We start from the raw sequence: 27,129 nt of genomic DNA, 5'->3' as shown, positions 1-27,129 counted from the left end.
ACTGTCAGTGCAGAGCCTGACATAGGGCTCGAACCCACGAACCCTGAGAGCATGACCTGAGCCAAAATCAAAAGCTGGACGCTTAGCCGACTGAACCACCCAAGGCATCCCAACAGACTCTGTTTTATTTTTTCATTTTTATTTTTTTATTTTTAAAAGTGAAAATTTTTAAAAATGTTTATTTTTGAGACAGAGAGAGACAGAGCGTGAGTGGGGGAGGGGCAGAGAGAGAGGGAGACACAGAATCCGAAGCAGGCTCCAGGCTCCGAGCTGTCAGCCCAGAGCCCGAGGCGGGGCTCAAACCCGTAGACTGTGAGATCATGACCTTAGCCGAAGTTGGACACTTAACCGACCAAGCCACCCAGGTGCCCCCAGACTCCTTGTTTTAATCATTGGTGTGATGGACCAATGACCAGTGGGAAGGACCTCCGTTAACACATCATGCCGTGATCCTTCATGCGTTCACAAACGGAACTCATGCACCTTCGGGCACTATTTCTAGAACAACCTTGGTATTCAGGCCTTATTCTGTATGAATCTCCTCACCCTATTTTCTAGAGGAAGTCAGGAAGGGACGGGGCTAACACATACCAGGCATTGTCGAAGCTTTGCAGCTACAGTAGTGACCAAGGTGGACCCTGTCCCGGCTTTCGAGGGGACACACTGCCTCGCGGGGAAAGCAGCCAGAGCTAGCACATGAGTAAATAAGGTCATTACACAGCGTGTTCTGCACTTGGAAGGACACAAACAGGAAGTGGGGACAGAAATGGGGGGCCAGGGAGTGAGGGAAGAGAGGAAAGAAGAGGAGGAGACTATGCTGGCTACCTCTCTTAGAGGCTGTACCTCCCTGAGCTCTGGAGGACGGGAGTGAGCCAGTTATGTGACTGTATGGGGCTGGGGAGACAGTGCTGCTGGTGGCAGGGTTGGAGAGCATGCCAGGGACCTTGGAGGTGGGACACATGGGACATGGCCTGGGAAAGGGAAAAGAATCATGGCCGACTCTCCAGTTTCCTGGCTTAAGCAATGCGGCAAATGGCATGGATCTCTGAGTAGTTCCCACTCTGTTCCCTTTGGAGGTTTTAGTGCCCACGTCCGTCCTCCTGGCCTCTTAAGAACCTTCTAGGCCCTTCCCTTTGTGTCCCCTGTGCTTCTGTTGCTTGCTTGACTTTAAGAAGGAGAAAAGGGGGCGCCTGGGTGGCGCAGTCGGTTAAGCGTCCGACTTCAGCCAGGTCACGGTCTCACGGTCCGTGAGTTCGAGCCCCGCGTCAGGCTCTGGGCTGATGGCTCAGAGCCTGGAGCCTGTTTCCGATTCTGTGTCTCCCTCTCTCTCTGTCCCTCCCCCGTTCATGCTCTGTCTCTCTCTGTCCCAAAAATAAATAAACGTTGAAAAAAAAAAAAATTTAAAAAAAAAAAAAAAAAAAAAAAGAAGGAGAAAAGGAACCAGACAATGGGAGCATCACACCCTTGAGAGGTTTGTACAGTGAGACTGGCATCCAAATGTAAGAGAATATTATTGTTCAAGTCAGCCATTAATTGGTATGTCTCAAACAAACAAAGAAACATTTACTGGGGAGTTTTTTCTTTTTAAAGCATATTTCTGTTAAGTTTATTTATTTATAGTGAGAGAGAGAGAGAGGGAGAGAGAATCCCAAGCAGGCAGCACACTGTCTGCACAGAGCTGCCTGCGGGGCTCGAACTCACAAACCGTGAGATCATGACCTGAGTGGAAAGGACAAGTCAGATGCTTCACTGACTGAGCCACCCAGGCGCCCCCCGGAAGAAGTGTAAAGCTAAGAGTCAGACGATACTTCTGGATGTTCTGTATACGACGTTTATACTCTGTTGTCATCTTTCTTCGTTATCACCAGCAACTGAGCCACATGTACCATTAAAAAATGGCTGAAAAGTAATTGTGCAGGACAGATCCTAATGAGGGTTATGTGGTCTGTGTCCAAAGCATTTGCAGTGTTCTTGATACTTGTCTAAACACTCGATTCCCAAAGCAGTCCTTGTGATAATAGAAACAGCCCCGTGCCCAGATTCTAAATAAGAAAAGACACCGGGAATGTTTTCAAAATTGTGGGACTGACTTAAATGCCACCGGAAAACAGCTTTTTAAAACTAAGTTGTGTGCATGTGGCCTCCGTGTGATCGCTTCCCACTAGCGGCTGGTAACTGCCAGCTTCTGGAGGCTTTGGGAGAGTGAGCTGTTTCCCACGCCCCCACACACAAGTCCCGCTGGGATGTCCGTGCGGGGAGATGTGTGGATGGGCTGCCGGGACGAGAGGGTGAGAAATGAGCTGGCAGCGCTCCTTCCCCGACTCCCTTCTCCGCAGCCTGCCAGCAGCACGCTCTGGAAAATCATCACTGTGCCAGATGGTGCTGGAAATTGTGTCCTCTAAACAGTTAACAGCCCGTGAAGACGGGTGTAAAGGGAGGGCTTTGCAAAGTCCACGCGGAACTCCCAGAACTCTTGTGGCTTTCTCTTCCTGGAGCCCAGATCTGCTCCACCCCTTTGAACCTTTTCACCCAGTTCTCGGCCTGTTGCAGGGTTTGGTCTTTAGTTCTCTTAAGTGTCTACCCCGCCCCCTTCTCTAGTAGTGAGGTCTGTAGCGAGTGGAGGAGAAGGCTGAAGGAGGGAAGGGGTGGGGGGAAATAAGTGACTTGGAAAACCCAACCTCCCTCCCGCCGAAAGCCTTCTCTAATCGACTGCTTAACAATAAAGAGTGCCTTGTTTGCATTCATGTTCTTCTGATCCACAGCCTCTTAAAGAGCACACTAAGGTGCCATTTGCAAAATCTCTCCCATTTGATTAGGGCAGTTTTTTAAAAGTTGACTTATTTTTGAGAGAGAGAGAGAGAGAGAGCGCGCGCGCACACACACACACACACACACACACACACACACACACACATGCATAAGCGGGAAAGGGGCAGAGAAAGGGAGGCAGAGAATCCCAAGCAGGCTCTCCACTGTCAGCACAGAGCCCGATGCAGAACTCAGACTACGAACTGCCAGATCATGACCTGAACCAAAATCAAGGGTTGGACCCTTAACCGACTGAGCCACCCAGGCGCCCCTTGGGCATTCTTATTCACAAATTCTTGGAGTAAAACGAGCAACCGGAGCGGTGTTCTGTGTCATCATAGAGATTGTGCACTAACAAGAAAGAGCAAGGGGGTCAAAGCCTCATTCTTAGCATGGCTTTGCAGGAGACCCAAGCACTCCCACCACCAAGTGCCTTCCATCAAGGGGCTCTTTGTCCCCCTCCCTTTTTTCCCCAAGGAGTGTGGGGGTTAGCCGGATGAGAACACTGAGCTCTTTTTGTAGGGCGTTAAAACTGATTTCAAGGGGGCTGTACACAGTGATTAAAGAGGGCCAACTTTGGAGTCTGGCTCCCTGGGTTCGAATCCCAGTGCTGACACTTGGTACCTTTGGACAAATTGATTTAACTTACCTCATTTTCTCCACCAGAAAAACATGGAAAATAACAGTATCTAGTCTTATGGGGTTCTTCTAAGGATTAAATGTTAATAAGATGTCTGGAACATGGGGGCACCTGGGTGGCTCAGTTGGTTAAGCATCTGACTGCTGTTTTCAGCTCAGGTCATGATCTCACATCTCGTGAGATCGAGCCCTGCGTCGGGCTCTGCACTGACAGTGAGGAGACTGCTTGGGATTCTCTGTCTCCCTCGCTTTCGGCCCCTGCCCCGCTCATGCTTCTCTGTCTCTCTCTTAATAAATAAATAAACTTAAAAAAAAAAAAAAAGATGCCTGGAACATGATAAACACTCAAAGTGTTAGCTATTATTTTGACAGATTAAACCAGACATAATCATTAATGATACCATAATGTCCCATTTAAATGTACTTCTTTTTTTTTTTTTTTAAGTTTATTTATTTACTTGGAGAGAAAGCCAGCACAAGCAGGGGAGGAGCAGAGAGAAGGAGAGACAGAATCCCAAGCAAGCTCTGTGCCATCAGCACACAGCCCGATGTGGGGCTCGAACTCACCAACTGTGAGATCATGACCTGAGCTGAAACCACGGTCAGACGCTCAACCGACTGTGCCACCCAGGCGCCCCGACGTGTACTTCTTCTTCTTTTTTTTTTTTTAAGAGATACGCTTCCAATTTATTTTATTTATTTATTATTACCTTTTTTTAAGTAAGCTCGACACCCAAAGTGGGGCTTGAATGCACGACCCTGAGATCGAGAGTCCCATGTTCTACTGACTGAGCCAGCCAGGTGCCCCCAAATTTAGTTATTGACTCGTTACTTATTATATCATCATCTGTTTGTGTCAATCCTTCCCCATATCCTTCTGGATCATGGGATCCTTGAAGGCAGAGCCTGGGTACTACCCACAGCACCTGACACAATCCTGGGATGTAACGACTACTCAGTTTGTTGGGGAACGTGATGAAGGCTTTCACAATGGCTTATGTGTGAGGGGTGCTTTGCGAGAGGCAAAGCACGCATGCATGGAAAGCCCAAGATTTGAAGTTCAAGACACGTGTCCGAGGTTGGGTGACTGGTCTATGCCAGAGTCAGGTCCTGTGATTCTCGGCCCTGGAACCTTCCACTGGGTCATCCTGCTGAGGAGGGCAGTCCCGAGTCTTACAGTTCGGGACCCTGCCCTTCTCCAGTTCCGTTGTATTTGACGGATGGGGGGGTGGCTGTGGCAGTGTTCCGTGAGTGGCAGTTCAGAGTCCCTGAGGAAGACGTTTTTTTTTCCCACATGCCTCGTAACTATGCTTGGTTTTGTACAGGTCACCACAAATGGCATTATTGCCATGAGTGAACCCCCGGCCAAAGAATCCTCCCCTGGGCTCTTCCCACCGACCTTCGGAGTAGTTGCACCTTTCCTGGCGGACTTGGACACGACAGATGGCTTTGGGAAGGTTTATTACCGGGAAGACTTATCCCCCTCTGTCACTCGGCTGGCAGCGGAGTGTGTCCAGAGAGGGTTCCCAGAAATCTCTTTCCAGCCCAGTAGCGCAGTGGTTGTCACTTGGGAATCCGTGGCCCCTTACCAAGGGCCCAGCAAGGACCCCGCCCAGGAAGGCAAGGTAAGCGCTCACCCAGGTACAAGTGCAAATACTCCACAGGTTAGCTTTGTACACTTCAGTCTTCCTCGAAGGAGGGAAAATACTTGAGTGAGTCGAGAAGCCGTCTCTAGATCTGAAGTCACTGTTCAGGACACGCCTCTGTTTCTCCTTAGAAAAATAATTTCACTCCGCCATTATTTAATGTTTACAGTATTACAGAGGAGAGAGAACCTTGAAAGGTCCCTAACCACTCCCTTTAAACACAGGAGGTTCCAGGTTGGTGGTTCCCAAAGTGTGTACCATAGAACACCCAGTCCTGCACGAGAGTCCTTGAGAAAAAAGCCCCCCCGGGCAAATAAATTTGGAGATGCAAAACTTTCTCTCTCTCCTGGTGACTCACTCTGAAAAGTCCTACAATAAAGAAGACCGTGTAATTTTCTTTTTAAGTTTATTTGTTTATTTTGAATGAGAGAGAGCATACGAGCATGCAAGCAGGGGAGGGGCAGAGAGAGAGAGAGAGAGGGAGGGAGAGAGAGAGAGAGAGAGAGAGAGAGAGAGAATCCCAAGCAGGCTCTGCACTGTAAGCACAGAGCCTAGTGTGGGGCTCATTCTCACCAACCGTGAGATTGTGACCTGAGCAGAAACCAAGAGTCAGGTGCTTAACCGACTGAACCACCCGGGAGCCCCGAAACTGGCTTAATGTTTTAAAAAAATTTAGGAGTCCCCAAACCTTTTGGCCAGATTCTTTTTTCCCCTCCCGAATAAGACCCGTTACATCCCACAGAACACGCTTGGGGAAAGTCTGTCGTGGGCCTGCGTGACACAGTTTGCTTTTTGTATCTGTGTGAGTGCCGTCCTTGGAAACTGCTTAAAACCTGCCATTTCTGAAGTGTCTGTCCCTGTCACTTGAGTGATAAATGCCCAACCCCTTGTGCAGAGCCCTTGCCTGCCTCTTGGGCCTAATCTCCCCTTACTTCTCCACACACCCTTTGCAGCACAATTTCCACCAAATTATTAGCAATTCTCTGATCATCCTGCTCCCCACCCCCCCCCTCCAATATCTTGCACTTGCTTTCCTCTCTGCTTGTGACAGCCTCTCCCCCGACTCCCACGGCTGGTGTCGAACTTGTACTTGAGCCTCCCAACTTGCCCAGCCTTGTCTGCTCCCTCCCTCCCAGCATCGGGCACTTCTTTCTGTGGCTGCAATAGCACTTGGATACAACTCCCTTATAGAATCTGCCCCCCGTTGTTTTTTAAGAGTTTATTTTTAAGTAATCTCTACACCCAACATGGGGTTCGAACTCCCAACCCCAAGATCATGAGTCACATGCTCTACTGACTCAGCCAGCCAGGCACTCCTGTCCCCTAGTTTTGCAATGTTTTCTTCACATGTCCGTCTTCCCATCTGGACCAGAAATTTTCAAGCACAGGGACCATGTATTTATAGAAAAGATAACCAATATTTAAGGAATATCTCTCTGTGCCTGGCCCTTCATATTTCACACAGATCTCCTATCGTTTCTGCGAAGTAGATGGTTTTCTCTCCATCTGGCAGATTCAGAAATCCAGGCTTAGAGAATTTAAGTAACAGGCCCAAAGTCACACAACCCATGATGAGTCAAGCAAGGATTTGGATCCACATCTGTTTTCTTCCAGAGCTCACGATTCTTCTTACTGTGTGTTGCTTGGGCTCAACAGATGTATGCTAAATGCTGTTGAGCATGATGTTTGAATAAGTTTCATAGCAATGGAAACAAATTCTATGGATAAGAATTTGCCAAGTTACATAAGATTTAGGTCTGGAGGTACCATCTCTGTAATTTTTGGCTAACCTTCATGCAGAAAGTATTCGTTCATTAATTGGAAAATTTCATGTTGACAAAGGCTCAGAAATATTTAAGTGGAGCCATCCTGGAATACTTGGTTTTTGCTACAAAAATACTTTTAGAATAAGGTGAGGACATTGCCATCTCTGGATGTTCTCTGTGTAGTCTGGGAAATAGAACAATTTAAGATCCATCGATAGTTTCCTGAGTAACTCAACCTCAACTCATCTTCACAGAGAAACACATTCCAGGCTGTTCTGGCCTCCTCTGATTCCAGCTCCTACGCCATTTTCCTTTATCCTGAAGACGGTCTGCAGTTCGACACGACATTTTCAAAGAAGGATGAGACCCAAGTTCCCGCTGTGGTTGCATTCAGTCAAGGTGTACAAGGATTTATATGGAAGAGCGATGGAGCTTATAACATATTTGCCAACGACAGAGAATCAATTGGAAATTTGGCCAAGTACGCTTTCTTTGTTCTTCAGTCGATTATCCCCTTCATGATCATTTCACTATTAAGATGATCATTTTATTATTTTACTAAGGATGATATATGATATAATGGGCACTATGGAACATTACCTAAAAGTGTTCCCACAGATTTAAACTTTGTATGTAGTTTTTTATATTATGTAGTGTTTTTTTCCTGATGAACTAAAAGTAATACACTCTTAGGATGAGCAGGTTTCCTATTTTTTAGATCTCATGCTCATTTGAAACTGTTTCTACCATCTCTTCTGCAAGTATAAAGGTAGAAATAAAAGCTATTCAAACCCTATCTCCTGCTATGAACCCAGGGCTGAGAAAAACCTTCTCCCGCCACACGGACTAGAGGAGAAATTCTCACAACAGAAATAGTGCTCTCTTGGGCTATTTTGTAGAATTTGGCGGAAGCAGGGAAAGCTCAGACTACTTTTTCTGAAACTAAAATCTTTCCTCTCCCAGTGTGCTTTAAAAAATGAAGAAAGAACACCCTCCCTCAACATCATATTGTCAAATTGACTCTAAAACTCCCCTGCCCTTGACTTAATGGCCTGCTTAGCAACTGGCTTTATATGGGTGAGGAAAGCCCTCATTTATACTTCTTGCCTATTTCCATGGTGTAAATTCTCCTTTATTGGCCGCTTTCCGGCTACCCATTTCGTGTTGCTCAACCATGGGGCTCAGAAGAGAACCATTCTCAGCACGCAGATGCAATAGATTTCAATAACTTCCAGAACATGGAGGCGATCGTAAAATAAATCAACGTGATGAGTTTCAAGTATTTGTTGCCTTTGTTTTTTTAATGTAATTTATTTAATTATAAGTTTACGTAATTTAATTACTTACAATGGCTGTGTTTAATAACTGGCTTGCAAAATTGCTAACATTTAACAACTGGTTCTCATGAGCTGGTGCTAGCAAGGTCCTGTACACCCTTGCCTTTCCTGGAAGTCCCTGGCAGACAGATTGAATACACATCTTATTTCTGCAGGGCTTTCTGGATCCTCATCCCCCCGTCCCACCCCAGCATCTTGCTCAGTGTTCCCCACCGAGGAACGTCTGTCCCCTCCTTCCGCTGCAGAAGCTGGTCATTTTGCGTAGTTTCTGATAGGAGCACTTCCGATCACAGACACATAAGAACAGTAAACATGGTGCCGAGAGGAGAGATTAGGGTTATTCTGCTGTGTTTTTTAATTATAAAAGGCCTTTAGATTCTGAATCTCATTTGCATCTCACTGTACCTTTGGAACATAAAAAGGTAAACTGAGGCCTGTCCAAGATTCCATGGCTGATAGGCTTGGGATTTCTGATCATCCAAGTCTGTACTGTTTTCACTCACAACACCTCTGACACCAAATAGGTGGGATTTCCCCCCCCCCCGCCCTCCCCCCCCCCCCCCTCCCAGCCCCATACCAAGCAATACTCTAACTCTCTGGACATCCACTTGGTGTCCTACAATTCAGTTCAGTTCTGACACTAACAGCCCAGGGTGAGCACGGACCCCACTGGTTAAGGGCTCAGTCCCGCAAGACCGGCCCCACTGCAGATGCCAGCCACATTTTCCAGGTTGCCACTTGTACTTCTGATCAACCAGCTCTATAAATTGGGGGTTTCTTTGACCCCACCCCCCCCCACCCCGCTCAGGTTGGATAATTTGCTAGAATGGCTCAGACTCAGAGAAGCACTTTTCTTACTATCACCAGTTCATTTTATGTTCTTTTTTAACGTTTATTTATTTATTTCAAGAGAGAGAGGGAGTGAGAGTGTGGTAGGGGCAGAGAGAGGGCTGGGGGAGAGAGAGAGAGAGAGAGAGAGAGAGGGAGAGAGAGAGAATCCCAAGCAGGCTCCGCACTGTCAGAGCAGAGCCCAATGCAGGGTTTGAACTCACAAACCGTTGAGATCACGACGTGAGCCGAAACCGAGTTGGACACATAACCGACTGAGGCACCCAGGCGCCCCACCAGTTTATTTTAAAGGATACAAGTCGGAAACAGCCCGGATAGAAGAAATGAATAGGGCAAGGTGTGGGAGGGAGAGGAGGCTTGAACCCTCCATGCTACCCCTGGGCACACCACCCACCAACGCAAAAGCTCTCCCAACCTCATCGTTTAGGGTTTTTTTTTTTTTTACATAAGCATGATGGATAAACTCATCGGCCTTGATGATTAACCCAGTCTCCAACCCCCTCCCCTCTCTGGAAGTCAGGGCGTGGGGCTGAAAGTTCCAACCTTCCAACCTTGCCCTGGTCTTTCTACTGTCCCGCCCCCATCCTGAAGCTCCCCAGGGTTGCAGCCACCACTCGTTCATTGGCAGAGAAAAGCCCATCTCATCACTCCAGAGATTACAAGGATTTTAGGAGCACCGTGGCAGAGCCAGAGGTTTCAGGCTGATGCCAGACCCCCAGGGCTCCTTCTGCTTGGTTAGTGGGGGCGGTTTGTGGTTGCTGGCCTGTTTTTAAGAAGCCCATCCTTCCCCTCTAGGAGCAGTAACTCCGGGCAGCAGGGCGTCTGGGTGTTTGAGATCGGGAGCCCGGCCACGGCCAGCGGTGTAGTGCCCTCCGACGTGAGCCTCGGACTGGACGACGGAGCAGAATATGATGATGAAGATTACGACTCGGTGACACATCTGGGCCTAGAGGACGTGGGCACGACATCCTTCCCCTATGAGGCTCCGAGAAGCGGAGACCCCAGCATGCACAGCGTGCCCTGGGTCCTCTCCCCCCGCCGCCTGCCCACCGAGAGGCCCCCTGGACCTCCCGGACCTCCTACGGAGAGGACCAGATCTTTCCAGCTGCCGGGGGAGAGGTTTCACCAGCAGCACCCACAGGTCATAGACGTGGATGAAGTTGAGGAAACAGGAGTGGGTAAGGCCTTTGAGGTTGCAGCTGGTATGTTCCTGGACACTTGGGCTTCCAGACAGGAGTCCTGCTGGGGGGATGTCAGTCGTGTGTCTCACATGGTGGTTTGTGAGGACGTGAGCTGGGGAAGTAGAGGCAGACCCCGTTCTCAGCCGTAGAGCTTCGGTGGATGGGCCTGATGGCTTCAAAGACTCCAAGCCAATCTTTTGGGATTAGGGCTGAGGTTACGGGGGACTGCTGAGCGGGTGCTCTTTCAAGTTTCCTCTTACTTCTTTCTGTCGTTTTAAAGAGAAAAGTGCTTTGGAATTATTTTGCAAGTCTGATTTTCTTATTGGTGACTTCTGGGATCAGAAATGTATTCACCCACCTGAAAAAACATTTTCGAAGTTTCTTTGGCTATTTACGCAGTTTATCTTTGACGTTTATTTCCTCTTGGTTTTGGAAGGAGAATGGTTGATTATTTTTCCTCCCTGGTCCTGTCAGCTTCAGAGTTGGTTTGTGAAGATTTAAAAATGCAACACAAACAGAGCCCTCTTTTAAAGATAGTTTTAAAATACAGTCTCTTCTAGTCAACCACATTCTATCAGATTTTTGCTGCATTCTGAGGGAAAACCATTTGGGCTCCAGCGTGCTTTGATTTGTCATATAAAAGATGTTCAAATTAAACTGTATTTATTATGTTTCGCTCTTCAGGCTGACGCATAATCCATTAACATTCATATAAATGAGATGGCCCAAGCCTTTAAATGTTGTTTACTGCGACTCTTTCCTGCTTCTACTACGAAGTTTTAAGGTCCCCAGGAAAATCTACTCCGTTGCACATGATTCACTCTGTTTTATTTCTCCTTCTGGTTTGTTTCATCCAAGTCCTTATACGTGTTTGTTCTTTTCGAATATCCCAAAGCATGGACAAGATCTGGTCGGCAGGGGAAGAGTACTTACCTTTTAGGCACAGAAATGGGGAAATTACCCCTTACTGGCATGATGAGGACATGTGCTCATGTCTCAGGGCTCCCCTATACACGCTGCGCCCTGGATTTCTTGGGGTGATGCTAACAGCTAGCATATGGCACTCTGTGCTTACAGCTGGTTCCAGACTGATTTCCCCGAGACATGTAGGGTGTGTTTACTCGTAGAACTTGTTCCAGACTGATCCCCCCAGACATGTGGGGTGTATTTACTTGTAGGCGTTTAGTCTGGAATCTTATTCTGCTTTTCCCTGTCTAGGTGTCTCTGACATAACATTTGTGAAGCTTTCATCATACCTAGCACCAACAACTTATGGTGGTTTATTGCTTGGTACTGGTAAAAGCCTAGACTTGAACCCCAAATGTGTCTAGAACAGATGTTTCCTGTCCCTCCAATCCCACTGTTTTTATTAGAAAGGTCAGTCTCCTGTAGCCAGCAGTACATTCCCGGTGTTCTTTGAAAAGTCACCCACAGATACACAGGCCATAAGGGACCCACTGGGAGCTGGGCCCACAGCTAGAGCTGAAGTAATTAGTCTCGTCTTGTGTGTTCAGCTCAGGGCCCGAAGGTTCCCAGCTCCAAACGCCACCCTTATACACACTGGAAATTCCCTTCGGAGGGTGTAGACTAATCAAATCCACCTGAGGTTAAACTTTAATCTTCCCTCGTAACAGTCACTTATAAATTGGATCATTATCCCCTCTGAAAGTCCATCCCTCTTGTGCTTTTGAAGTTCATTGCAAATTAATTTGCTCTGGATTATTAAATTTAATGAGCTAGTTCATAGTTCTAATAAAATGAACCTGGGAAGTAGGAATTGGAAATAGAAATTCTTTTTGTTTCTTGGGTCAAAGGCCTTTAGACCAAGGATGACTAAAGAATTACTTCGAATCAGCTTTTGAGTATAAGGGCTTCTGAGTTTTCCCCTGGGGAGAAGAAAGAGGCAACAAAGTTTTAAAATATTTTAGGTCATTAAAATGACACATTTTATGAGATAGGTCTATATGTGTAATTTTCTTTTACCACAATAAATAACAGTAAAAAAAAAAAAATTTAGGGGCACCTGAGTGGCTCAGTCGGTTCATCATCTGACTCTTGGTTTCAGATCAGGTCATCATCTCGAGTGTTGTGAGTTCAAGCCCCACATCAGGCTCCTAACTGACAGTGCAGGACTTGCTTGGGATTCTCTCTCTCTCTCTCTCTCTCTCTCTCTCTCTGCCCCTTCCCCACTCACCCTCTGTCTCTCTCGAAAATGAATAAATAAACTTAAAAAAATTTACGGTCTCAGGGGCATCTGAGTGGCTCAGTTGGTTAAGCGTTGGACTTCAGCTCAGGTCATGATCTCACAGCTCATGGGTTCGAGCCCCGCATTGGGCTCTGTGCTGACAGCTCAGAACCTGGAGCCTGCTTCGGATTCTGTCTCAGTTTCTCTCTGCCTCTCCCCACTCACGCTCTTGTCTCTCCCTCAAATATAAATAAAAATTTTTAAAAAAATGTACGATCTGCCCTAAAATGTCAAGCCCATGTGGCTACATTACCTGGATCCCATATTAAGATTGTATTTGGTGGTAGTAGCCTAATATCGATACAGTGATAATATTGATTGCATGACCCAGTGCGTAGGATTATAGCATTTTATAATAATTCACCCTTGCGATGTCTCAAGCCCCGTTTAGACCCATTTGCCTTGGTGGTTTGCATACTACAGCCACCATACTACGTAAGAAGCTACAGGTGTGAGCACTGTCCTGGAATCCCCCCAGCAGACGGGAAGGGCTTGGGGGCGCACAGTGTCATTAACCCAGCCTGGTCCACCGCCATGCACACGCTAACCGGTGTGCCGTGTTTTCCCTAAACAGTATTCAGCTACAACACGGATTCCCGCCAGACGTGTGCCAACAACAGACACCAGTGCTCTGTGCACGCGGAATGCAGGGACTTCGCCACGGGCTTCTGCTGCAGCTGCGTTGCTGGCTACACTGGGAACGGCCGACAGTGTGTCGCAGAAGGTACTCGGCTTTTGTGTGTTCGATTTGTGCGGGAGGAAGGAGGGAGTGGAGTTTCTGTTTTGGTGCTTGTTTTGAAAGGTTGGCTTTTACCCAGATCTCTAAAGGTGGGTAGTCTTTTTAGTAGGGCAATCATATTTAAGATCTCGTTCCCATTCTTTGTCATCCTCTCCTAAAGGGTATTTCTCGGGGAATGCCCGTTTTTCTAGCACGGTGAGGTCTCTTTCTTTCCTGCGCTGTTTTTTCCTCCATCTTTGAAATGAGCCCATCTTCACAACTGCCCCTAATGTTGGACCAAGGCTGAAATTTTGAAAGAATGCGGCCTGGACCTGGCATCGTTAATGCCTCTTGTTTCCCTCACTTTCTTTCCAACCTCCCATGTGGTGCTACTCGAAGACCTGACTGGCCTAATGGTTGTTAAGCCCCAGCTGGGCCAACGTGGGTGGCTGTAGACCAGAGTTTGTAGTGGGGAAAAGTCTAGTCCAGTCACCCTTCCCCTTGGGTTGTCCTTCCCCCATGCCTCTAAAATCACAGCACGATGATGGCAGAGCATAAGGGGCACACCAATTAATTCCGGGCTCCAGACCCATGGGGGGGGGCTGACTCCAAAATGGATTCAGCTGTGGGCGGACATCAGCTCTGAGCTCTGCACCCAACAGGACCAGCCAGTCTTGATGTTCTCAGGTGAGAAGAATCTTCTCGGTGAAGGTCTAGAGGGTCAGACAGTGAGGCGTCCAGGAGGTTAGGGCCATAAAATTAAAACCAGCAAAAACCCTACCATACTGAACATTTGTCCCCTTCAGACACCAAGTCACCTCACTTGTCACCGGCCATTTTCCTTGTGTTTCACCGGGAACCCCAACTGCTTTGCAAATTTGACTAAATAAAACTCAGTTGCAGAAATGGTTTCCGTTTTTCGCATCCCCAGCCATAGCTGTGGTAAAATCAGTTAATTTGCTAAAAACATTTCTTTTTCTTCTGGGTCACAATGAGATAAAGTGAGTTTTGTTAAATACTATCTGAAGCAATGAAAGAAAATTACGTGTACTTTTCATGTTAATTTAGGGGGATGTTTTGAACTTCTGTAAATGTAAATCCCACCCCCACCCCCCAGGTATGGTGTGCCTTCGCTTCTTTGTTTTAGGCTTGGCTTTTATACTTCCCTCACCCTGAGACAAGCTTCTAGAATCGACACTGAAAACTTTTTCTTAAAGAGCAGCCTCCTTAGCTCTTTCTATGCCAAATATCGGAGCTGGAAATGCTGAGCAGTTTGTGCTTGTTTTGCAAGCTCAGATATAACAAACTGTTCAGCTACATATTTTGATATTCTATACACGCCCCATAATAGTTCTGTGGTTTAAATATTTATTGGATTCTTGCTACTTTGGAAACATTTTTCTGGCTCAAGGTTTGGTGGAAAAAATTTGTTTGGTTTCCTTAACTTGGCTTTCCTGCCTGTTTCTGTAATTGTTTAGGGGATGCATTTTTTTCATATTAGTCGTCCCAACTTAATAGCATTCCCCAGTGCAGTGACACAATTTGTGTGCGTAGTTATTGTGTGTGTATGCTTTGGCTTGTCAGTGACCTTTGGGCATCCCGAACATAGCGAAAGGTCTTCTGAACATGGGCGATGACGGTCAGGTACAAGCCCCTCTGTCTAGTGTGACTCAACAGACTTCATTAAGAACTTAAATATGTGCAGAAAACTCTGCAGAGACCAATGAAGGAGCTGGGTAGGAAAGTCCTGTCCCTAGTACTCTAGGAAGAGAAACAAGATATGTGCCGTCAATAACTGATAGAATTTAATTCTTTCTTTTTAAAATGTTTATTTATTTTGAGATTGGAAGAGAGAGAGAAAGCAAGCCGAGGAACAGAGAGAGAGAGAGAGAGATGGAGGGAGAGAATCCCAAGCAGGACCCGTGCTGTCAGCACAGAGCCTGACATGGGGCTCGAACTCACAAACTGTGAGATCATGACCTGAGCCGAAATCAAGAGTCAGACGCTCAACTGACTGAGCCACCCAGGCGCCCCAAGATGTTGGAATATCTAACTTGCTTTATAGGTACAGGTCCTATCAGGCATGTTACTCTTTGTTAAAAGGCTGGCTTCTTTGTTTCTTGCTCAGGTTCCCCGCAGCGAGTTAACGGCAAGGTGAAAGGAAGGATTTTGGTGGGGAACAGCCCGGTGCCCATTGTCTTCGAGAACACCGACCTCCACTCTTATGTGGTGATGAACCACGGGCGCTCGTACACAGCCATCAGCACCATTCCCGAGACCGTCGGCTATTCTCTGCTTCCTCTGGCCCCTGTTGGAGGCATCATTGGATGGATGTTTGCGGTGGAACAAGATGGATTCAAGAATGGATTCAGCATCACAGGTAATTCATCTCAGACGTTGAAATTAATGGACTGCACGATGGTGCCTGGGGCCCTGGGGGAGGGCTGGGGGGTGAATGCAAAGGGAACTTCCTGTCTGCAAAAACTTACTGATGAACATTTTGTGGCTCCAGAAATAAGATTTTGAGGCAAAATCATCAATTTTTTCATTACTGTGTACTAACTAAAGCTATCTAGAATTGCATTGTGATCAGGGAGTGATTTCATGTGGGGCGGGATTTCGAAGTCTCCAGCAGAGCAAGTGATGTCATTTTATACATCCTCACACCCCAAGTGTGGGGCTCACAGTTTCCCTCATTCTGGTTATCAAGCCTGCCTCCAGATTCCCAACCAATCTGAACTGATAGTTGACGTTTCTTCAGTATCTGCTTGGAGAAAAGGAACCTGTCATTTCTAGCTGGTAAATTAAGCCTGATAAACATAATCCTCCTGCGTCTTAGAAAACCTGACTTTCCTTGAAGCTTCTTAGAGGCTGTGCCAGGGAAAGTTCAGTCTTTATTGGACACAGGGGCATATGGTTGGGAGGAAGGTTTCTGTAGAGTAGTCATGGTCTCTGCTGAGGCCAGCAGCCCTGTGCGTGCTAGAGGCCCTTTTCTGGAACAGCTTGGGTGCAGGAGACTCTGTTCTTCTTCTCCGGCCACTTCCGGGACCTGAAGCCTGTTGTTCTGGGTCACAGGTACCTAGCCGCTGCCTCCGTTTTCTCCACCACCGCCTCCCCTCGCTGGAGCCTCAGCCGTGGCTTTGTTGTGGAAACACCCCAAAAGCAGGGTCTCTGGGCTTTACAAGGGTAACCCTCCAAAAGTGATGGAGCGTAAATACATGCTGAAATGTGGCCATTTTCAGAAAGGAGAGGATATATATTTGGAAAAGGGTGGACCTACCCATAAGATATCTAATGTTTGGCCTAATATTTCTTCTCTCTGCCCCTCAGGCATATATATCCTGAGTATTATAACCTCGTTCATGTTCTCACGCAGACATGCTCTTTCCTTGGCAGACAGAGTTGAGCTTTGCAGTCAGACCTGCAGACGCTACTCCTTCCCTGCACAGCGTTTCATGCTGGTGTTGCTTTATATGGGGGGTTAATTAAAATGGTGATATTTTGAATTTTTTTTTTTTTTTCAACATTTTTTTATTTATTTTTGGGACAGAGAGAGACAGAGCATGAACGGGGGAGGGGCAGAGAGAGAGGGAGACACAGAATCGGAAACAGGCTCCAGGCTCCGAGCCATCAGCCCAGAGCCTGACGCGGGGCTCGAACTCACGGACCGCGAGATCGTGACCTGGCTGAAGTCGGACGCTTAACCGACTGCGCCACCCAGGCGCCCCTTGAATTTTTTTTTTAATGCTTATTTATTTTTGAGAGAGAGACTGATATGGGTGGGGGAGGGGCAGAGAGCGAGGGAGACATAGAATTTGAGGCAGACTCCAGGCTCTGAGGTGTTGGCACAGAGCCCGATGAGGGGCTCGAACCCACGAACTGAAGATCATGACCTGAGCCTACGTTGGACGCTTAACCAACTGAGCCACTCAGGCGTCCCATCATTCTTTTGACTTTTAAAAAAAAAAAAAAAAACATTTAAAAATGTAAGGAGCGTTCTTGGCCCAAGGGCTGCCTGCCAGAGTTAGCCCTGGGGTCATTGTTTGCCAGCACCCCTGCTGTAATGGGAGTGTGCAAATGTGGAAAAGGGAAGAAGCCGGAAGAGGGGGCAGGTATTTTTGTTGCCTGTCTGGGGCTACTGCCCTGCACAGACCAAGGAGGTTTCCTGAGCCAACACCTGTAATAAGTGCTCCTCAGGTGGTTTCCGGTAGTGGCCAGGGTTTGCCCTAAGCCACTCCCCCTTCCTGACCACCATTTAGCTGTTACGATAATCATCATTGTAACTGGCATCTGGGAACGCTTGACGTTTGGCAAAGCACTTTTTAAAAAAATTTTTTTAAATGTTTGTTTATTTAGAGAGAGAGAGAGTGTGTGTGTGTGTGTGTGTGTGAGAGAGAGAGAGAGAGAGAGAGAGAGAAAGAGAGAAAGAGAGAATGGGGGAGGGAGAGAGGGAGGACAAGAATCCCAAACAGGCTCTGTGCTGTCAGCATGGAGCCCTAGGTGCGGCTGGAGGTGTGGCTCGATCCCTCAAGTTGTGAGATCGTGACCTGAGCCGAAATCCAGAAATCCAGAGTTGGACGCTTGATCGACCGAGCCACCCAGGTGCCCTTGGCAAAGCAGTTTTTAACATCCTTTACCTCTTCTGGTGTCCATAAGGCAGAATGGATCACTCCTTTATCACCAAGAAATGGAGGCTCAGCGGGGTTAGGGGACGTGTGCTGGTTTACCCAGTCGGTACCTAGCACTGCTGGTCCTCTGTTCTGCAGCACCATTCCTGAGCCAGCCCATCTCAGATGCAGGGGTGGGGCTGGGAAGGAGTGTCTCTCCAATGCTCAGCACTCAGTTGGGCCGCATGGACATCCCCGCTCTGTCCTCCGTGTTGCCAGCTCCGTTTCTAGCAATCAGACTAAAGCACCTGTAGAGGAGGTTCTGGCCTCCTTCCCGCGCAGCACTGTGAGCCTAGGGCTGACAGGAGGGGGCTTCCCAGACGGCAAGGTGACAGACTGCCCTTGCTTTCCAGGAGGCGAGTTCACCCGCCAAGCCGAGGTGACTTTCGTGGGGCACCCGGGCAAGCTGGTCATCAAGCAGCGGTTCAGCGGCATCGACGAGCACGGACACCTGACCATCACCACGGAGCTGGAGGGCCGCGTGCCACAGATCCCCTTCGGCTCCTCGGTGCACATCGAGCCCTACACAGAGCTCTACCACTACTCCCCCGGGGGTGAGCAGCCAGCGCTGTGGGGGAGGGTGGGGGTGGGGCTAGGGGGTTGGGGGGCGGTCCCGGCCTCCGGCCCGCCCACCGCTGCAGCCCCAGCACTGTCTCCTGGGCTTCAGAGCAGGAAATAGATGGGTGCTAGCTTATTAAAATCACCTTTTCCCCTAATTACAGGCATAGTACACACTTGTAGAAAATTCGTGCAAAAAAGAAAATAAGCATAATGGTAAAACCATGCCATTATTATTAGATTTAAATGCATTTATTTCCTTTCAGCCTTTTCCCCATATATGTGTGTGTGTGTATATATACATATGTGTATATTTATATATAAAATACCCCAACATATACATGTAATATCTCAACATAGATCTCATAAGTCTCCGGGGATATAACGTACAGCATGGATATTATATCTGTATGTACTGTATGTATATATGTACATATGTATGTCTCTATATTTTAACCTGTTTTAAATAATTTCAAATTTACAAAAAAGTTGAAAACAACACAGTTTACATTTGCCATTTATGCACCTTTACCAATTGTTAATATTTTGCTACCTTTACTTTACCATTCCATTGCGCATATGTGTGTGTGTGTGTGTGTATATATATATATATATATGCGTATATATATCACAAATTATACATATTTTTTGAGAATAAGTTGTAGTTGTTGTGATCTTCCGTCCCCTAAATAAGTCACCTATTTTTCCTAAGAACAAGAACATTCTCTTACGTGGCTGCAGTACAATGATCACACAGTCAGGAAATTTAACATCGATGCATTTCTATTACATATTCTACAGTTGGGTATATAGTTGTTATTTAAGTAAAATTGCAATTATATCACATTATCATATCTTCATTTTCAGTGGGCTTTGAAAACATTGCTTAGTGAGTCTGTACTATTATACGGCTATTACTTTAAACCATTCTATTTCCTTTTTTTTTTTTAATGTTTATGTATTTTGAGAGTGAGCGTGTGTGTGCACACACACACTAGCACAATGGGGGAGGAGCAGAGAGAGAGGGAGTGAGAGAGAAGCCCAGGCAGGCTCCACGCTGTCAGTGCAGAGCTCAATGCTGGGCTTGATCTCACGAACCGTGAGATCATGACCTGAGCTGAAATCAAGAGCTGAACGCCACCCAGGCGCCCCTAAACCATTGTGTTTTCTGAAGTTTAAGCTATTTCCAATTTTCCCATCTTGTAACGAGTTGAAATGACCATCTCCATCAGAAATCTTGACCAAATTTCTGATTCTTTTCTAAGATTCAATTCCTAGAAATAGAACTGCTGAGCCAAACAACAGGAACTTTTAGAAGGCTCTTATAAAATTGCCATCCACAAAGGTTGTGCTAATGACCAAGGCTTTGTGGCTTGATTGGGCTCTCCTGGGGATGACAAGAGCTGGGGAACAGGACCCCAGTCTGCGGTCAGCCTGCGACCAGATGGTGTTTCTGGCAGCACAAGCACATGGGAGCTGGACAGGAGGCAGCTTACACTGATCTTTTATTTATCTTCTGGCTTTTGTTATGAACTACATCAGAGCACACAAATATAAAGAGCCTTTTATTCTTTTTTTTTCTTAAATAGGAAGTTGAGAGTTTCATCATATGGGTGAAAAGGAGGCTCTTCTGAGTGGGGAGGGCTGTCTCTCTTCTCTGTTGAGGTTGGCTCACAGCACTTTAGTAATTTTTCAAAAATTGGTTATTGAAACCCATTTAGTGTCTCATTTTTTATATGGGAGAACTGCTTAATCTAGGGTCACACATAGCAGCCCCTATTTATTGAATCCTAAGTAAGATAACTTGTATGAAGCAGTTAGCGCTCTGCTGGTCACGTGGTCAATGCTCCATAGATGGTAGTTTATCTTAATAGTGGTAGCCCGCTTGAGACCAGAAATTTTACACGCATTATGTCATTCGCACCCCAACCCATGTTGTAGAAGAAACCGAGGCTACAGTTGTAACCGGCCTGTGATCACACACCTTGTGAGTGGTAGTGCAAGGTGTAAGTTCGGATGTATCTGCTTCCCCGCGTGTGCTCTTTCCACCAGACCTTACTCTCTGGGGTGGTTCTGGGTGACTTCAGAACTTCTAAAGAGCACGTGATGAGAAAAAGGAATACATATTACTGATGCAAACAATCCCAATAATAGTATGGGAATCTAGGTAGCAAAGCGAGTCCGAACACGGAAATACATGGCCTTCTGCAACCTGCTGCATCTGATCTCTCATCTGGGCAGGCAATCTTGCCAATAGTTTTAAAGCCCTTGACTAAGCCTCTTGCCTCCTTTGTCTCCCTGCCTTGTCTCCCTTCTTCCCGTCGCACCGCATCCCAGTGATCACATCCTCCTCCACCCGGGAGTACACCGTGATGGAGCCTGGGCAAGATGGCGCTGCCCCTTCCACCATCTACACTTACCAGTGGCGCCAGACCATCACCTTCCAGGAGTGCGCCCACGACACCTCCCGGCCGGCCCTGCCCAACACCCAGCAGCTCTCAGTGGACAGCGTGTTCGTCCTGTACAACCAGGAGGAGAGCATCTTGCGCTATGCGCTAAGCAACTCCATCGGTCCTGTGAAGGGTAGGAATGGCAGCTCAGATTGGGCATCGCGTGTCTGCCCACGCATCTATCTCCGCTCTTTGGCGTATTACTTTTCACGTTTTACTCTCAGTGAGAAGATGAAAATATGCTAAAATATGGCCTGACAGACGAAATAATCTCATCACCTGTGATTCTTAGCTTAGGCGTCTCTGTTCTGCTAACCTAAAGCCTCTTCATTGTTCTGTTTGGGGTGAAGAATGCTAACCCGTTGAGTTACCCCACAGAGCGGACCATCCAAAAGGCTACAGCTGGCTTCAGCAGGGCATTTAGAGCACTCTCATGCTCAGCCTTGAATGGAATGTGTGCGCAGAGCCTGCGGAAATCTGAATAAAGTCTGATGAAAGTCAGGCACAGCGCCTACGATGCCCTTCGCCTGTGACAGCACATTGCTGGGGCTGAGGTCGGGTCTGTGCATGCTTCTGGCTGCGTGGAAGGAGCTGGCATTTGGAGAGCGAGCATGACATCTTGGCGTCAGACTTCACATTATCCGAATCTCCAAGCCCCAGGGGTTCCATATCTTTGGGGTTGGGTATTAAGGTCTTTCTCTTTGTCGGTTATTTTTGGTGGGGTCCCCCCACACCCGGGTCACTTCTCCAGCTGACCACGTTTGTCCTTCCGTAGCCCCACAGAGGACAAGGAGGGCTGGTGCCTTTCTCCATCCTTTGACAACTGTAGCTCTAGGCATCGGGGTTGGCGCATTTTTTCTTAAAAATGTGAATATTTTAGGCTTTTCCAGCTATGCAGCGTCTGTCACAAGATCTCAGTTCTGTCATTCGAGCGCAAAAGCAGCCATCGACTGTTCGCAAGTGAATGCATGCGGCTGGTTTCCAATAAAACTTTATTTACAAAAGCAGGCGTGGATCTGGAGGGATGTAGTTTGCCGATGCTGCCCCCTGGTGACACAGGAGTCTGGTTTCTTGTTCCAGGACCCACTGCTGTTCTCCTGGTCATCAGCTGTGCCTTCCTTTCTGTGGAAGGAGGAAAACCGGCAGGTGTTTCTGAATACTCACTTGGCTTTAATGTCTCTCCTTCACAGATGGCTCCCCCGATGCCCTTCAGAATCCTTGCTACATCGGCACTCATGGGTGCGACACCAACGCAGCCTGTCGCCCTGGCGCCGGGGTTCAGTTCGCCTGCGAGTGTTCCATCGGCTTCCGAGGGGACGGGAGGACCTGCTCCGGTACAGCCGTCCATTCTGACTTGTGGAGGGGATGGGAAGCGAGCTGGGAGGGGGTATCCAGATCCTGCAAACTGGAGGGCTGGGTGTGGCGAGGGAGCGTAGGTGCAGGAGACGCCGGTGGGCCTGCCGAGCCTGGTTAAGCCCCACACCCTGGGTTTCCTGTGGTCACGTTAGGGGTACCGCCCCTTTCTTCCATCTGGTCCAGTGCACAGACTCCGAGCAGCAGAGTAGAATTTAGAAAGCCGCACCGCACACAGGTTTAAAGGGAAGCTGAAGTCAGCGCTGTTTCTAACATTAATAATGTAACGGTCCCTGTAAGGAACCCAGGCACTGCTGGTGTCCTGTGTCCCGCAAACCCCATCTCATTTCTTCCAGCAGCTCTAGAGATCCATTCTTTCGCTTCTGCCTTTTAAATTTTAAAAAATACTTATTTATTTTTGAGAGAGAGAGAGAGAGAGAGAGCGCATGAGGGGGGAGGGGCCGAGAGAGGGAGACACAGAATCTGAAACGGGCTCCAGGCTCTGAGCTGTCAGCACAGAGCCCAGTGCGGGGCTCGAACTTACGGACTGTGAGATCACGACCTGAGCGGAAGTCAGACACTCAAACAACTGAGCGACCCGGGCGCCCCTCATTATAATTTAATTTTTAATACATGCACGTAGACAGCTGGATCCTGATACGTTCGTGATGTATCAGGTCCAGTAGCAAGGGCCAGTTGGTGGATTCCTGACTCAGTGAAGAGTCCATACAGCAGAGGCAGCTAGTGCCAGGAAGTCAGGTGCTTCAACCAGAGCTCCCGACATCTGTGACACAGGGCTCACTGGTGACCGTAAGGAATGTTAGAAGTAGATCCCCCTAGTGCAGGAGCAGCATACACAAGTGTGTTTGGCCAGAAAGATGAGCAGCCCCCTTGAATGACTCGGGAGAAAGAATCTGGTGAGCCCAGAAGCCCTGAAATTTGGGAACGATGCCTTAGGTCTGGAATCCAACCCTCTGATGAATGGCACGCTTCATGTGCTGATTTAACAGAAAGGGTGGCAGAGTGAACTCTATGTGAGGTCCTCGTGGGGGCATCTGAAATCTTGGAGAGCAGGACCTGTGCTTAAAAGAACAGACTGTATAGTCGTTTTCATATAGTCAAATATAGTCTATTTTCAAAGCTACCAGCCTGCTGATAGCTTTGTACATGGGATAGAATTCAATCGGAGGCTCACCTTCCTTGGAACATACCACTGGGAAGGGATCTGATCGCCTCAGATCATCAGTTTTCCAATATGTCCCCAGATAGCCCAACAGTTTTGAATGGCTGAATTGGCTCAGGCGAATTTGAAAAAGCATGGTCCTGTGTGTGTGTCTGTGTGTGTGTGTGTGTGTGTGTGTAAGAGAGAGAGAGGGTGAGAGAGAGCACGAGTGAGCAGAGATCTCCCAGGGCTGTGAAGGTGGTGATGGACACCATGCAGGGGGTCCCTCATTTCTTTGGGGGAAGCATATACCTCCTTAGTCTTTACCTGGCCCTGTGTCAACTTCATATGCCAACAGAATGTTAATAAAACATGGAGATACCCCAACCCGCTGCTGCTGGGCCATGACCTCTGGCTAATTCTTCCACTCTTGTTACCTGAGCTTATTGTAGAAGGAGCACTTAATTCAGTTCACAAGGCACAACCAGCCATACGTTACATAATCTATTGCTATCATAGAAAACTCTCTGATGCAGTCACTCAGGAAGACAGGTGGTCATGTGGGGACTTGCTTTTGTTCTGGGGTTAGCCCTTGCTCTGGCAGATTAGCACCATGGAATGTGGGTAGATTCCCAGTCAGGCTGCTTTTTGTTCTGGGTCACTAGAACATGCCTCACAGCGTTAATGCATGGAGACATGAGGCCGTTGATAGGAAATTGCATTAGGCAAATCACTTCATGCATTATTTTGACCTGCAAAATGACTTAGAAGAGAACGATCCTTTGTAATTCAGTTTGGGTGATGTGGATATAATGACAGTTGGCATCCTGAACAAGCCCGGTGTTGGCGAGACACTGCAGAGTGACCCTCGAAGGTAGTTTGGAGAAGGTCTCCAGATGAAAACACAAGAGCTCGGGTGCCCGGCAGAATGGCTTCCGTGTGTTTCTCGATTGGGTGTCTGTAGAGATGGTTGTGGATAACCTGTCATCTCTTGAGCACACACAAGACCCTTAAATCAAAGTGAACAAGTCCCCTCCTCAGAGAGCCTGGCCTTTATAAAAGGGGCAAATTTAGAGTTGTTGAAAAGACATGAAAAGTAGCCATTCTGAAAAAAACTAAAAAAGGAAGCAGTGACTACAGGAATAGTCCAGCATTTTCCTTTCGGGTTAGAGAATGAGCTGTGTGCGAGGAAATGTCTTCCCAAAGAAGAGTTTGACCAGATAATACAATAAGAAAAATAAACTTTGAACAGATACTGTGAGATTTTAGGAGGGACAGTTATCGCCAATGCACTGTTTCCAATAAAGTAAGAATTAAAGTCCTAGCCTCAATTTACAGAAGGGGGGGGGTATGGGTTTAAATTAGACATTAGGAAGAGTTTCCACACTTTAAGGACTGTGCACTTCTAGTGGGGAAACTGCTAGAGTCTTGCTCTAAAGAAAAAGTGTTACCCTGCTTGGATTATATGTGCAGACTTTTATGGAGGTGTGGGTTGTGCCAGGGGACTGTCCCCTCCATCATCCCGTGAGCCCCGCCCCCATCCTGTTGGCCAGTAGCACCTAGGACATGAGGGATTGAGCTCCCTCCTAATCACTTACATAGCTTTTTTGAAACTCACAGCTGCCCTGCCATAAACCTTCCGGGGGCGAATGGAACTTGGAAAACTTCCCCTAGCGATTTTGTTCTGTCCCTTTGATTGAAAAGCTTTGCTTCTGTGCCGTTGTGCTTTGGCAATCGCGTTGAAGCCGTGGAGTCCTGCAGTCTGTACAGGGCGTCCAGACATCTGTGCTGGGAGTGTCCTCTGAGGGTTACGCATGGAGACCGTGGAAGCTGGAATGATTTTTTTTTTTCTCCTGTGTTGTTGGAACAGCAGCTGGTGGATGGAGCTGTGGAGGCCACACTTGCTCAATATCCCCGCGCCCGCACCCCAGTCTCATGGAAGAGGCTGCTGGGGGAGGGGGCTTTGTTCCGTGACCTTCCAGCTGTGCCTGGAGCCGTCCCCTTGTGTGAGACCTTGTATCTTAAACGTGTCGCAGGAACGTTCATTGCAGTATATTTTCAAAAAGCTGTTACCATTTGTTTTGGGGTTTTGCGTGGGTACGGGAATGGTGTGGCAAAGATGCTTATCTTGTGCCACGTCCACTAGGCCAGCGGGGCATTTGTTTTACCAGTGAAGAGACTGACCAGGTGGTGGATGCATGAGGCTTTGTCTCCCAAGTGTGAAAGATTCACCTTAAGGCATTGGGGGGGGTGGGGTGGGTGTGAGAGGTGGAAGAGACTTGTCTGTTCTCAGCCGTCATGAAATCTGTCTACATGTCTGAGTTCTAGAAATGCCGGCAATAACCGTGTACCCTCTGAGAATGAGGTTGGCATGGGAAAGACCTTGTGTGATTGTGTTTATTTCAACCCATCAGTGGACAGGTAACCAGGGTCATGACAGGTTAGCTCGGTTTCTTGTCCGGGCCAACCAGGCTTCCTGTGGGATTAGCTCTAGATTGGACCCCGATGCCGAGAGGTCATGCGAGGGCCACATTCCTAGAATTGGCCAAATCCATCCCCATGGCTGGTTGTATAGGTTGAATCCTTAAAAATTAGAATAATAGCTACATTTCTTGAGAATCCTAGGTGCTGCTCTGCCTTACATCCATTTTTTGTCATCCTCAGAAGGACCCCTCAAGGTCAATAGCACTTTGCTTATTTACTAATGGGGAAGCTAAGGCTGACTAGTCAGCCACTTGCCCAAAAGCACACAAGCTGGTAACTGAAGGAGGCAGGATTTGAACCCCAGTACGTCCAGCTCCAAAGCATATGCTTTTTTGGTTCTACTTTACCCCATGTGATGGCTTTGGTATCATCATGCAAGAGGACATCACCCGGCTAGTTCATTTACAACCTTGTGAGTTAACAGCTTTCCTTTTAGAGCATTAAGCTCTAGGTAACATTCAAAAATTGACAGTCAGGCTTTACATTGTTCGACTTTGCTTTGTAACCGTAACTGGAGAAAGGTAATATTTTTGAGGAGCATATATTTACATATGTTCAGTAACTTAGGAGGCTTACTCACGGTCTGGACACTTGTCTGCACATCTTTCTGACATGTGTGTACCATTCTGGTGTTGGTGAACTCCAGGCTCAGCAGCGAATCCCAGGACAGGCACGGGAAGCCCACGTTTACAGCAGGAGGACCTTGAGATCTCTCTCGAAAGTTACGCCCAGGAAAAAAAACCACTATTTACTAACGCTACTTTTGGAATATAGAACAGTTTGTTTCAAAATTGATCCCTTCAAGGGCCAAAATGCCTTCTATTTCATTATACCTGGTGATATTTGAAGAAGTAGTTTTTAAAAGTCTGCCTGTTGAAAAAATTTGTTGTAGATATCGATGAATGTTCAGAACAGCCCTCGGTGTGTGGGAGCCACGCGATCTGCAATAACCACCCCGGAACCTTCCGCTGCGAGTGTGTGGAAGGCTATCAGTTTTCAGAGGAGGGGACGTGTGTGGGTAAGTTCTGTAGGTAACTTTCCAAGACGTTTGTTCATACGGCAAAGGGGTTGCCCCAGGTAATTGTCCTGGCTGGGTTGGCGAGTGCTGGCTTCTGTTGTTGAGGGAAGCAGTTTTCAAAGATGAATCAGACTTCATTCCCTACCCCCAACTACCCAGAGGGTCCTACGTATAACGAATAAGCAGTGTTATTGTCTACGCTATCGTAATAGTGTCCCCTCACCTTTTATAAGCTTTTTTGCACTACG

General features: G+C 47.5%; 1 protein-coding gene across 1 annotated transcript in view; it reads left to right on the top strand.

Moving 5' to 3' along the window:
• The window catches only part of NID1 (nidogen 1), an 84,619-nt gene that overhangs the window by 23,451 nt on the left and 34,039 nt on the right, over positions 1–27,129 (top strand). The window contains exons 2-10 of the mRNA XM_019418940.2: positions 4,773–5,072; positions 7,114–7,340; positions 9,841–10,223; positions 13,046–13,195; positions 15,318–15,569; positions 18,210–18,410; positions 20,752–20,997; positions 22,055–22,198; positions 26,756–26,881. Of these exons, the coding sequence (XP_019274485.2) occupies positions 4,773–5,072; positions 7,114–7,340; positions 9,841–10,223; positions 13,046–13,195; positions 15,318–15,569; positions 18,210–18,410; positions 20,752–20,997; positions 22,055–22,198; positions 26,756–26,881 (2,029 nt within the window). The remainder of the gene's footprint in view (positions 1–4,772; positions 5,073–7,113; positions 7,341–9,840; positions 10,224–13,045; positions 13,196–15,317; positions 15,570–18,209; positions 18,411–20,751; positions 20,998–22,054; positions 22,199–26,755; positions 26,882–27,129) is intronic.

This window comes from Panthera pardus, unplaced genomic scaffold (assembly GCF_024362965.1).
Source record: "Panthera pardus isolate Hobbes unplaced genomic scaffold, ASM2436296v1 HiC_scaffold_22, whole genome shotgun sequence".
NCBI classification, from domain to species: Eukaryota; Metazoa; Chordata; class Mammalia; order Carnivora; family Felidae; genus Panthera; species Panthera pardus.
This window is presented reverse-complemented; position numbering and strand designations above follow the sequence as displayed.